At 56.2% G+C, this 12,198-nt stretch overlaps 3 protein-coding genes across 6 annotated transcripts in view; 2 read left to right on the top strand and 1 right to left on the bottom strand.

The window, feature by feature from the left end:
- The window catches only part of SBNO2 (strawberry notch homolog 2), a 51,090-nt gene extending 45,412 nt beyond the window's left edge, over positions 1–5,678 (top strand). For 2 of the 4 annotated variants that reach the window (XM_084221309.1, XM_084221312.1), the window contains 7 exons: positions 114–257; positions 395–489; positions 606–698; positions 895–1,026; positions 1,232–1,308; positions 1,728–1,918; positions 2,795–5,678. In XM_084221309.1, coding sequence (XP_084077435.1) covers positions 114–257; positions 395–489; positions 606–698; positions 895–1,026; positions 1,232–1,308; positions 1,728–1,918; positions 2,795–3,378 — 1,316 coding nt within the window. In that variant the 3' untranslated portion in view covers positions 3,379–5,678. The remainder of the gene's footprint in view (positions 1–113; positions 258–394; positions 490–605; positions 699–894; positions 1,027–1,231; positions 1,309–1,727; positions 1,919–2,794) is intronic. The other 2 variants (XM_084221311.1, XM_084221310.1) reach the window with 2 other exon arrangements.
- Positions 5,679–6,831: 1,153 nt separating this feature from the next.
- Positions 6,832–8,615, bottom strand: GPX4 (glutathione peroxidase 4). Its single transcript, XM_084221065.1, has 7 exons — positions 8,509–8,615; positions 8,194–8,288; positions 7,905–8,049; positions 7,672–7,823; positions 7,518–7,542; positions 7,159–7,218; positions 6,832–7,084 (listed from the first exon to the last, which is right to left on the bottom strand). The coding sequence occupies exons 1-7, from the start codon at positions 8,605–8,607 to the stop codon at positions 7,052–7,054; spliced, it is 609 nt and encodes a 202-aa protein (XP_084077191.1). The 5' UTR covers positions 8,608–8,615; the 3' UTR covers positions 6,832–7,051.
- Positions 8,616–8,970: 355 nt separating this feature from the next.
- Positions 8,971–12,147, top strand: POLR2E (RNA polymerase II, I and III subunit E). The gene is made up of 8 exons (XM_084221034.1): positions 8,971–9,121; positions 9,253–9,427; positions 9,612–9,727; positions 10,064–10,144; positions 11,097–11,155; positions 11,319–11,397; positions 11,534–11,607; positions 11,873–12,147. The coding sequence occupies exons 1-7, from the start codon at positions 9,065–9,067 to the stop codon at positions 11,597–11,599; spliced, it is 633 nt and encodes a 210-aa protein (XP_084077160.1). The 5' UTR covers positions 8,971–9,064; the 3' UTR covers positions 11,600–11,607; positions 11,873–12,147.
- Positions 12,148–12,198: the final 51 nt, after the last annotated feature.

Raw genomic sequence — 12,198 nt, 5'->3', positions numbered from 1 at the left:
GGGCTGCTGTCAGAAGGGACGTGGTGGGGCTGCTGAGGGGGGCTCTTTGGGAGGGGGCTGCTGGGTTCCATGTCCAGCTGCACCACATCACCTGACCCACTGTGCTCTTGCAGACTGCTCCATCACCAAATTCCTGAACCGCATCCTGGGCCTGGAGGTGGACAAGCAGAACATGCTCTTCCAGTATTTTTCTGACACCTTTGACTACCTGATTGAGAAGGACAAGAAGGAGGGCAAATATGACATGGGCATCCTTGGTATGGAGAAGGGGGGGGTGGTTACAGCTCTGCCTCCTGCACCCCTGGGGTTCCAGTTCCTCCCAGCACAGATCCTGAGACCCAAGGAGGTGCTTTTGGGAGGATGTTCTTCACAACAACCTTTTCTCCTTGCACAGATTTAGCCCCAGGAGTGGATGAGATCTATGAGGAGAGCAAGGAGGTTTTCCTGACCCCGGGGCACCCGCAGGACGGGCAGGTTGTGTTCTATAAGGTGGGCTCCTGTCTGTGCCTGGTTCTAGGCTGTGCTGAGGGGAGATTTGTGAGGCAGACACCGAGGCACTTGTCCTGCCCCTGGAGTTACAAATCCCTCTGTGTGTCCCTGTTCAGATCAGCGTTGACAGAGGCTTAAAGTGGGAGGAAGCCTATGAGAAGTCGCTCAAACTGACAGGAACCTATGATGGATTCTACCTCTCCTACAAGGTATGTGCCTGGGCTCTGCCAAGGTGGCACCTCAGCTCAGGGGTGATTCCAGCAGGAAATCTGCCCTGCTGGTACAAGGTCACTCTTCCTGAGGGCTGGCAAATGCCTCCAAGGACCTCCATCCTGGCAGGAAGGGGTTAGTTTGGAGAAATCTGGGGGGGAGGCTGTGCCTGTGACCATCAGCTGTACCCCACAGGTGCGAGGCAGCAAGTACACCTGTCTGCTGGCAGAGCAGTGCCGTGGGAAGAACTTCATCCTCTACAAGCCAAATATTGGGAAGCAAAGCCAGCTTGAGAGCCTGGACAGTCTGCAGAAGAAATACCGATGGGTAGGTGGAACCTGCAGCCTCCAGTGTGGGGGCTGAGGGAGGTTGGAAGGGCATTCATTGTAACCCTGTCACAGCTCCTCGTGCCTCTGTTGTGGATGGGCAGGGATGGGGGTAGCACTAGGTGTCCTGACTGCCAGCCCTGGATTTCACACATCTCTTCATCCTGGACAGTGGAAAATTCCTAATGCTGAGTGTTCTGCTGCAGGTGCTGCCCGAGGAAGCCAAGGAGCACTGGGAGAACAGCTACCACTTCTCCTTGAAGAACTGTAACCACGCTGTGTGGTAAGGCAGCTGCAGCCCCAGCCTGGCACAGAATCTCAGGATGGTTTGGGTTCAAAGGGACCTTAAATGAAACCCATCCAGTTCCATGGCAGGGATGGAGAGTGAGACCTTCCACCAGGTTGCTTCATCCAACCTGGATGGATGCCTTGAACTCCTCCGGGAATGGGGCAGCCACACCTTCTCTGGGCAGCCTGTGCCAGGCCCTCACCACCTTCACAGGGAGAAATTCCTTCCCAACATCCAATTTACATCCAATTTACATCTCCATCCAATTAAAGCCATTCCTCCCTCCCTAGGCAGGACCCTGCACCCTGGGCGTCCCTGACTGTGGCACTGGGGGGAGGCTGTGGGGAAGTGAATCCCGCTCAGCTCCAGGAACCTCTGCTAATTCCAGTGGTTTTCTCCCATGGTCCTCGAAGGAACAAGACCTGCAAGATGATCCAGGAGGGGAAGGAATGCTTCCAGGGCATGCGCCTGAGGCACTACTACATGCTGTGCGGGGCCCTGCTGCGCGTGTGGAGCAGGATCGCCGGCGTCATGGCTGACATCACCAGCAGCAGCTACCTGCAGATCGTGCGCCTCAAGACCAAGGAAAAGAAGAAACAAGTCGGTGTGTGAAGTGTTGGTGTGGGAAAGGGAGCAGGGGGAAAGGGTTCAGCTAGCCAGCATCAAGATTTCCTTCTTAAAATGGGCGTATTCCAGCACACGGGGTGGGAGCACCCATGCATCCCTTCCAGGAGGGGAGCTGGATGTGTTGGGGCAGAGGGGGTGAGCCAGGCCCATCATCCTCCTCCCAGTGCTGCTGCTTTTTCCCTCTGTCCCCACCGTGCCCCATCCCTTCCCAGAGGGCTGTTATGAATGGAGAGGGGAGAGCTTAGACAAGTCCCTGCCTTTGACAGGTTTCTGGCAATAGGCAGCACCCCAAAACCCACTCTCACTTGCATGTTCTTAATAATGACCAATCAGGCCATAAATTATTTATTTGAATAGGCCAAGGAAAACAGACATAAACAGATTCACTTGCTACACAGGAGAAACAAAAGAAAGACCACTAGTAGATAAAGGTACCTATGTTACAGCTGGCAAAGAAATAGTATAAATTAGGAAACAATGTCACTGAGCAACAAATGATAGCAGTGTGCAGAGAATGTCCTTAAATCTCTCAATCCCCAGGGGAAGTAACTTGATTCTCATGTCTTGGTTGTTGAGAACTCTCCACACACTCAGAGAGTGTATTAGAGATTTCTGATTTCATGAAAATCATAGTGGTCTTTTATAGTTGTAAAAATGCTTGCGTTCTGCAGTCACTAATTTTCCCTTCTCACACCAAGACGGAATGCTTATTGCTGGCTAAGGAGGTTTTCAGCTAAGATAATTAATCACATGACAATGGTGTGACTTAGCCACATGTCTTGGGGAGATAAGGTTTTGCTCTATTGGGGTGAAAGGTCCTTTCACAGGGAACTGATGTCTGTTCCTCCCCCAGGGATAAAGATCCCCGAGAGCTGCGTCCACAGGGTGCGGGAGGAGCTGAAGCAGATGGACGAGGACGTGAAGAGGAAGCAGAGCCGGCTGCTCCAGGCCCAGGAGCAGAGCTCATCCTTCTCCCTGCCACTGCACATCCTGCCAGGGCCTGTGCTGCCCCTGCCCTCCCTGTGCCAGGATGAGATCCTGGACTTGACCTACAGCCCTCCCAACAGCAGCATTCCTGACTTGGTGTTGAACCCAGAGACCAGAGCGCTCTGCTTCTCCTCGGAGCCGCCCTTGCAGCCCCAGCAGCCCCAGCAGCAGCAGCAGCAGCAGCACAGGTTGTCCTATTGCTTAAGCCACGCTCCTGGCCTGGAGGGCAGCACAGCCCCCGGCCCCTCACTGCACGAACCCCCTGCCCTGCCCCCCCCAGCCCCCCTGCAGCAGCCACAGGAGGATTTTCTCCAGCAAGACGGGAATATCAATTTTAGAGAGGTCCTGGAGGAGATGCTGAGGAAGTGCCACGGGCCCTCCCAGGAGAACATGCTCCCCCTGGAGCGCCAGAGCGTGATCCAGTTCAGCGGGCCTTTCCCGGACTTCTGAATGCCAGCTGGGAATGCTGCTGTGGATCTGTGTTCTCTGGTGCAGAGGTGAGAGCTGAGGAGCCCTGACTTTTCTACTGGTTTGGACTGACTCTGCTCTGGTTTTGAGGGAAGAAAAAGCCTGGAGTTCCTTAAAGCAAATTTTATTTATGTCTAATATCTAGTCAGGCATGTGCAGGTTTGTATGGAACGTGCCCAGGGGGGGCTGAGCAGGTCCTGCTGGGCTGAGGGGCTCTGCTGGGTTGAGTCCTGCTCACAGGTCAGTGCTCAAGTGGGATTGAGGGGAGACCCCTCCTGTGCCCACCCCCTGCAGACTACTGAGTGTCCGAGCCTTCCCCAGCCCTGCAGCCCAGGAGGGTCATGGCCAGGCTCTGGAATGACCACATGCTGGTCAGTTAGGGAAGAATGGGAGTTCAGCCCCCAGTTTGGGCTGCCCCAGCGCTGCTGCAGACCCTGGGGCTGTGCTGGCAGGCTGGGATGAAGGGGAAGGGAATGTTGTCCCAGAGGAGCTGGGAGATGCTGAGCTCAGGCGTTCTCTAGCAGGGCTGAGCAGGTGTAGTGAGAGATCCAAAACTGCCTGTGCTGCCCTTGCCAGGAAGGGACCTTGAGCTGCCTGAGCTCCATGGGAGTGGCCAGAGCTGGCTGCACCCCACAGACAGAGCTTGAGTCTGTCAGAGTTCAGCCACGCCAGGATCAGCAGGATTCTCCAGAGCAGAAGGGACACATGTCCCTTTGTTCTGCACTTTAACCTCACCAGGTCGCCGTGACCAGACGTGCTTTGGCCAGTTTCCTGCTGTCACATGTTGTCCCTTCACCTGGACATCTCGCTGGTCCTGCCACTGTCCTTGGCTGGGCCCTGGACCCCAGGCCAGGGGTCTGGGTCAGGGCAGCCCAGCCGGGTTGTGCAGTGTCATTGTCACTGCTGGGGTGTGTAGTGTCTTTGCACTGGCCAGGATGTGCAGAGTCACTGTTCAGGGTGTGCAGTGTCAGTGTCACTGCCTGAAATATGCAGTGTTATTGTCATTGCCCAGGACGTGCAGTGTCACTGTCACCGCCCGGGATTTGCAGTTTGGCTGCTCCTGCTGCAACCTCCCTCTCGGATACCAAAGAACAAAGGCTGCTTTGCAAAGCGCTGCCCCACCCCCTGCTGCCTCCACCCCAGGACAGAGGGCATCAAAGCCTTTCCTAAAAGTGGCACCGGGATGATTTCAAGATGGGACCATCCCTGGCTGACATGGCCCTTCCTCAGAGAGCCCTTGGGGAAGGGGGTACTCTATGCCCTAATAGGGCAGTCTTGAGGGGGCTGGAGCTTCACAGTGCCTGGTGGTGTCACCTCCTCTGGGCAGACACTGTCCACCCCCATGTCCCCCCAGGGCTCAGGGACTGGCCCAGTGCCCTGTTCAGTGCTGGGAATTGCTCTGGGTCCATGTCCAAGTGTTGTGTTCTGGCTGTGGCAGGAGCTGACTCCTGACACAGTCCTGCCCTGGTGCCACACACAAGGGAGCTCAGTTTGAGGCTACTCTGGTCCCTGAATTTCGTTTGGGGGGTCCTGTCCTTACCCCCCTCCCTAGCTGGCACCTGCCTCTTGGCAGAGGCTCGATCCCTGCAGTCGGGGCCACATTTCACCTCCTTACCTCAACGCAATCACCAAAGATGGGGGAGCCACCTGTGCCCCCCAAAGCCCTGCTGCTGCCCCGGGGGCTCCTGCTCTCCCCCAGTTCTGCTTCTCTCGACCCCAGCAGCCTTCCCCGGGCCAGGCAGAGCCAGGCTTCCCCTCTCCACACCCTCCCCTATTTAAAGCACTGCTCGATTGGGGCCGAATTCCCAACAATGAGGGAAAAGGACGCCGGGAAAACCCAGCTCAAAGAGGTTTAAACTCAGGAATAGCGAGGGGGAATTCCCTGCTGGGCACCCTCTGCTGTCACCGGAGCCTTACCTGGTGGCTTTGACCTTAACTTTAAAATATATGCAATCTTCTCTCCCTGGTCTCTGGAAAGACAGAGACCACCTTCAAGGAATCCCTTTCCTGCCCCGATCCCATGTTTTGTCAGGGTTAATAATATGTAATGTTACCTTTTAACTAAATTATTCTGCAGTTGTCCTACTGATTGTATTTTTAATGAGTCCCTGTTTTCTTCCCTGACACCTTTGTGTTGGCACTTTTTAATCTGCTTGTTGTTTGCCCTTGTTTCTATGTATATTTATAATTAAGTTGTACATATGTAAAGAGATTTTTTAGAGTATGTGCCTTGGACTAATAATTCCTGAATTTTCTACTTGCCTCAGAAGGATAATTTTTCATTCTGCTCAGTAAAAATGGAACAGAAGCCACATGTGAGATTTCTGTAACTCCCAGCTCTGTCTCTATCTGTTGGTCTATCCAGCTTGCCCCAGGAGCCCAGGTGGGACTTGGATCAGGAATCCCTGGGCCAGCGTCCTGCTGGCAGCTGGACTTTGTATCTCCTGTGTCACCAAATCAGTGACATTGAGGGCTGTTGTCCCAAGCCTCTCCCTGGGAGAAGCCACAGCTCCTGCAGAGGAGGATTCTGGCTGGATCCAGCCTGGGCACCAGCCTTGGATGAGGGAGCTCCCTCCTGGCTTGGCTGGAAAAACACAGATAAAGGAGCCTCTGTTCCAGCGTGTTCTCCCCAGCAGGAGCTGCCACAGCTCTGGGATGTCTCATCCAGGCACTGCTGGTTGTTACCTCATGGAAGGAGGGATGGGCTGACCCCCAGTGAGTGATCCCTAAATGTGAGCAGGATCCTCCCAGCATCCCTAATGTGCTGGGCTGGAGGCTCTGCAGGGGTGTCAGACTTGGGAGACCCTGGGATTTTTCCTGGGGACAGACTCCTCGAGGGGGCTGTGGATGTGACAGGGAGAACCAGCACTTCCCAGGCTCTGGGAGGAGATGCAGCAGCATTCCTGCACAGCAGAACTGAGCTGTCCCTGCCCAGGATGGGACACCAGCCCCATGGGCTTGGCTGGGCACGGCTGTGGCTTCACAATCCCCAAGACGCTGCCCCGAGGAGGAGGAGGATGATCCTGCTCGCTGTGGTCAGACACATCCCTGGCTGCAGGGGATATTTTGCCGTGTCCCAACACGCCTGGCTTTGGTTTTGCAGGAATTTCTCCTGGCCGGGGCTTGCACCACTGCTGGACCCATTCCCTCTGCTACCCTGCCCTGCCAGGATTCCTGGAGACAGGAGGGATCCCAGAGGGGGACAGGAGGGATCCCAGAGGGGACAAACCTTCCCCAGCTCTGCCTTTGCCCAGGGAGCCCCTCGGGAGCACGCATCATGCCGGATTTGCACTTCCTCCTCAACACTGAGGATTATCCCTGCTTGGCTTAGGAGTTGTGTAAGGTCTTGGCTTGCCAGCAAACTCCAGGCTGTCAGCAGAGTGGCGCAGCAGCCCCAGCCCCATCCCTGCTCCATCCCACAGCCAACACAGCAGCTCATTCCTAACGCCTTTATTGCAGGGGGACTCAAACTGTGAGGGGGCTCCGTCTGCTCCTGCCCGCAGCGACCACGGCCCCTGGAGCCTCTGTCCAGCAGGTGCACGCCGTGGGTCAGGGCTGCCCCACCAGCAGCTGGGTTGGAGGCAGCCCATCATGGGGCTGGAGGAGGCTCCATGGGCAGCAGGGTCGGGACGGGCAGGGGGACAGCGGAGCAGAGCTACAGGTAGGCAGGCAGGTCCTTCTCGATCACCTGTGGGGAAGAGGGGAGCGTTGTACCCCAAGAACATCCCTGGCCTTCCCCTCCTCCCCAGCAGCAGCACTTACATAGGGATCTTCCATCGGGCTGTACCTCTTCACCACTTGACCTTCCCGGTTAATGAGGAACTGTGGGGATGAAGAAACCCCTGGTGAGTGAGTCCAGTGCTCCCAGGGAGCTGCTGGGGGTGTGGCAGCTGTAGCCCTCACAGATCCACTTTCCCCCTCAGCTGTGCTTTGAGCAGGGCAGGGATTCTCAAGGGTCTCAACACAGAAACCCCTTGGGATGCTCCTGCCATGACACCTGGGGTAATGGCACAGAGCAGAGCCCAGTGTGAGGCTCCCTCCTACATCAGGGACCCCCCCTCAGATCCCCATAGGGAGGTGCAGCCCAGAGGAGGCAACCAAAACCACTACAAGTGTCCTACCTTGGTGAAGTTCCATTTTATTGCACTAGGAGAGAAAAAACAGGAGTGAGTTTGGGGCAGAAAAGCCCTTCCTCACCCCAGCCAGGCTCTGAGCCAAGCCCTCCCTGCTGGCTGCAGGGCTGTGGGTCCCCAGGGCTCTCCCTTCCACACTCACTTGCCCAGAGTGCCTCTCCCTTTGGGCTGCTCCTTCAGCCACTTCCAGAGGGGATGAGCATCATCCCCGTTGACATCAATCTTGCTGAACATGTCAAACTTCACCCCGTAGCCCTCAGCAAATGCCTTGATCTCAGCGTTGGTCCCGGGCTCCTGAGGGGCCACACCAGGACCGTGAGGGTTCCCCGGGCCGCTCCAACACTCCCAGGGAACCCGAGCCCCCACCCCACGTACCTGCTTCCCAAACTGGTTGCAGGGAAAGCCCAGGATGCGTAAACCCCTCTCAGCGTATCGGGCGTGCAAATCGACAAGCTGAGTGTAGTTTACCGCCGTTTTTCCTCACTTGGAGGCCACGTTGGTGATGATACAGACATCGCCCCTGCAGAGGGGGTGGATGAGCTGCCCTTCCCCGCAGGGGACGGGCAGAGGTCCCTCACCCGCCCGGCCGAGGCGTGAGGGTTGCGCAAGAGCCGCTGTGGCTCAACCTCGCCCAGCGCTGAGTTCCCGGACCCCTCCGTCCTACCTGTACTTTTCCAGGGACACGTCGTTGCCATCGATGTCGAGGGCCGTAAAGTCGTAGATGGCCTTGGCCGAGCGCCAGTCATCCGCGTGGGCACACTGCGGGACGAGCGCATCACTGCAGAGCGGTCCCGCCACCTCCGCTCCCCTCAGGGCCCCGCTCCGCGCCCCCGCCAGGCCAGGCCCGAGCCCCCGCCGCCCGCCCCGGGCATCCCGCGGGAGAGACCCGGGGCCAGCCCCAGGCCCAGCCGCCGAGCCCGCGGCGCGGAGCGGTCCCGGAGCGGAGCGGGCGGCGCTCCCGGGGCAGCCCCGCGCTCACCATGCTCCGCGCTGCGATCAGCCCTGGTCCCAAGAGCGCTGCCCGCGCCGCCGTCCGCGCACACCACAGCGCGCCCCGCACCGCACCGCCCCAGCCCATCCCGCACAAACCCCGCCCCTTTCGGGCCCATCAGCCAATCAGCGCACAGAAAGGCGGCCTCGGTGGGATGATGGATGGAAATCTGACCAATAGAAGAGCAGGATGGGCGGGGTAGCCGCAGGGGTGTTTATCGGGAGAGACCACGAGGGCGGGAGGCAAGGGCAGACCAAAGGGCGGGGTTGGAAACAGGTGCTGCGGGCCGCGCCTCCCGGGCGGCGATTCCCTCCCGACCGGCCGCGGGTTCCGAACAGAGCCGCAGCCACCCAGAGCCCCACCCTAAGAGCAGCAGAGCCATGCCCGTTCCCTTCGGAGCCAGCAGTGGGGGACAGCTTGCGGCGGACCACATCTCCCAGGAGGCGCCGCGGCTGAGGCCCCCCGTGCGCGCTGCGGCGCTGCCTGTGTGCGCGCGCGGGGCAGGCGGCAGCGCGGGCAGCCCGCGCAGCCCTCAGCGGCCAAGATGGACGACGAGGAGGAGACGTACCGGCTGTGGAAGATCCGCAAGACCATCATGCAGGTCCGGGGCACCGGAGGGACCGGGAGGGCGAGCCTGCTGTGTGGGGAGTTCCTACGGGGCCGCAGGGTGGACGTGGGGGACGTGGAGGCCGGTGCGCCTGCCGGTTCCTGAGCCCGGTGCTGTCCCCGCAGCTGTGCCACGACCGCGGGTACCTGGTGACCCAGGACGAGCTGGACCAGACGCTGGAGGAGTTCAAGGCGCAGTTCGGGGACAAACCCAGCGAGGGCCGACCCCGTCGCACCGACCTGACCGTGCTGGTGGCTCACAACGATGATCCCACCGACCAGATGTTCGTGTTCTTCCCCGGTGAGCAGCGCCGGGCCGCTCCATCCCGGGACTCCGGGGTTCAGGGCGTGGGGAGGCTCTCGGTGACCCGGAGTCCGCCTGTGCCTCCAGGGCAGGCTCGGAGCACAGCCCCGGGTCTGGCTGAGCCCCCGGGGAGGGGGGTTCAGAGTGCTCTCGGTGACCCCGGGTGCGGCTCTTTCCTCAGAGGAGCCCAAGGTGGGCATCAAGACGATCAAGATGTACTGCCAGCGCATGCAGGAGGAGAACATCACCCGGGCGCTGATCGTGGTGCAGCAGGGAATGACCCCCTCGGCCAAGCAGGTCTGTGTCCCCCTCAGGAGCTGTGGAAGTTTTCTTTGTCTGTTTCTGGGTAAATAAAAGCCCTGATTTTCCCTCCAGAGGAAAGCTTTTGCTAGAGCCTGTTGTACCTTAGCACAGGCTCTTTTTGTGTTCAACAGAGCAGCAGGTCCTGGTGGTAGTGGCACAGCTGAGAGCCCACGAGCAGTCAGGAGGTGGGGGAGGGAAAAAGAGATGTTTCCCTGTTCCAGGAGATCCATGGGCTCGTTCCCAGCCTGCCTGTGTCTGTGTGAGTCCAGGAGCAGCTCTGAGCCCTGCCAGGGCTGCCCCAGCCACCTCTGATGGGATTTTTCCTTCCAGTCCCTGGTTGACATGGCTCCCAAGTACATCCTGGAGCAGTTCCTGCAGCAGGAGCTTCTCATCAACATCACGGAGCATGAGGTGAGCAGGGGTGGGATTGCCACCATGGTACTTCATGAAAAATCCCTTTGCCAGGATTTCTCTCTGGAGAAGCCCCAGAAAAGAAATGTAAACAGTAATGATCTGATTGCTTGGAATGTGGTTTGGAGGTTGCTTACCAACAGGTGCATCTCTGATTGATTCAATGGGAATTGTTTTTAATTAATGACCAATCACAGCCAGCTGTGTCAGAATCTCTGAGTCTGTCACGGGGTTTTATGATCACTCTTGTCCAGCCTTTGGATGTCTCCTTTCTCTTTCTTTAGTATAGTTTTAGTATATCAATATAATATAATATAATATAATATAATATAATATAATATAATATAATATAATATAATATAATATAATATAATATAATATAATATAATATAATATAATATAATATAATATCTATGTTATATATAATGCATGCATTATATGTATATATTTATATTATTTATGTTATATGTATATCTTTCTATAATAATTGGATATATAATATTTACATTTATTATATAAATGTATATATTGTATATCCATTTATTGTGATATATAATTATATCTATTACATTACATATAATACAATGTAATATATTAAATATAATATGTTATATAATATGTAATGTATAATGTGATATTTATACTTGATATAATATGTACTGTGTTATAGTTATAATTAATATAGTATAGTATAATATATATAATTAATATAATATAATACTTAATCAGCCTTCTGAGAACTTTGAGACAATTCTCATCTCTCACCTCATCCTGGGGACCCTCACAACACCACAACATAGGTTGGGCCCTCCCTCATGCTGGCTGCATTCCTGCTGCTCCCAGAGTCCTTCTCCTGGTCTCTGGCTGGGCTGAGGGGCACAGTTGTCCTTTTCCTCTCCCAAACACGCTGTCTCCAGCTGCTGCCTCATCTCTGCCTCTCTTGTGTTTGCAGCTGGTGCCAGAGCACGTGGTTATGACAAAGGAGGAGGTGACAGAGCTGCTGGCCCGGTAGTATCCTTTGAGTGTCCCTTTGAGTGTCCCTTTGAGTGTCCCTCCATCCTGCTCAGGTGAGATGGAATCTGGGCTGAAAACCCCTCCTCCTGCCACAGATCATTTCTGTGTTCCATGAGCAGCTCATGGTGTGTCTGGAGCTTCTCCTTGACTCCCAGCACAGCAAGCTGAGGGAGAACCAGCTCCCCAGGATCCAGGCTGGGGACCCCGTGGCTCGGTACTTCGGGATAAAGCGTGGCCAGGTGAGAGGAGCAGGCTGAGCTCCCTGGGGCAGGGCAGGGAGGGGATGATCCTTGAGGGCATGATTCTTGGAGCAGAAAAAGTGTCCCTCCTCCTCCTCCTCCTCCTCCTCTCCTGAGCTCTGTGTCTGCCTTGCAGGTAGTGAAGATCATCAGGCCCAGCGAGACGGCGGGCAGGTACATCACCTACAGACTGGTGCAGTGATACAGTGGGTAAGGATGAGGGGACCCCCTGCCTGGGGGGGCTCTGGGCAGTGCCAGGGGATGTTCCAAGGTCAGTGTGAAGCAGCTGCTTCCAGGGAAATGTCTCAGTGTTTTAAATGGCTCATGGAGGGAGTTGTTGGGGAGAGCAGGGTAAGGCTCCCCTGTCATCTGTGCCTCTGCTCAGGCTGTGCCCATTGGGATTTGGGGTGTTCAGAGGGACGTGGAGCAGGATCAGGTCAGGGGCAGGAGGTGATTCCCATCTCTCCTCTTCCAGGTATGAGGAGCTAGGTGGCTCCCACCAGCAGTTCACGGGTTCTTGGAGATTCCTGCACTTCAGAGATGGCCAAGGAAATCCAAGGAAATTGCCACATTGCCTCTCTGCAGCCCCGTCCCTGGGCCTCATTCCTTGTCTTCCAGCTTGGACTTTGTGGTGACCCCTCAGTCCCATCCAGGACTCAGCCATGGAGGCCTGAAGCAATGGGAGAAAACGAGTGGGAAAGCCTTTTGCTTCCCTGTTTTCTGGGCTCTTGTTTGAAATAAAGGTTTGTACCCTCAGTGCTGTAGTGTTGCTCAGCGTCTCCCTGTGGCAAAGCCTCAAGA

The sequence above is a fragment of the Fringilla coelebs genome (assembly GCF_963513975.1).
Source record: "Fringilla coelebs genome assembly, chromosome: 24".
Lineage (NCBI taxonomy): Eukaryota > Metazoa > Chordata > Aves > Passeriformes > Fringillidae > Fringilla > Fringilla coelebs.
This window is presented reverse-complemented; position numbering and strand designations above follow the sequence as displayed.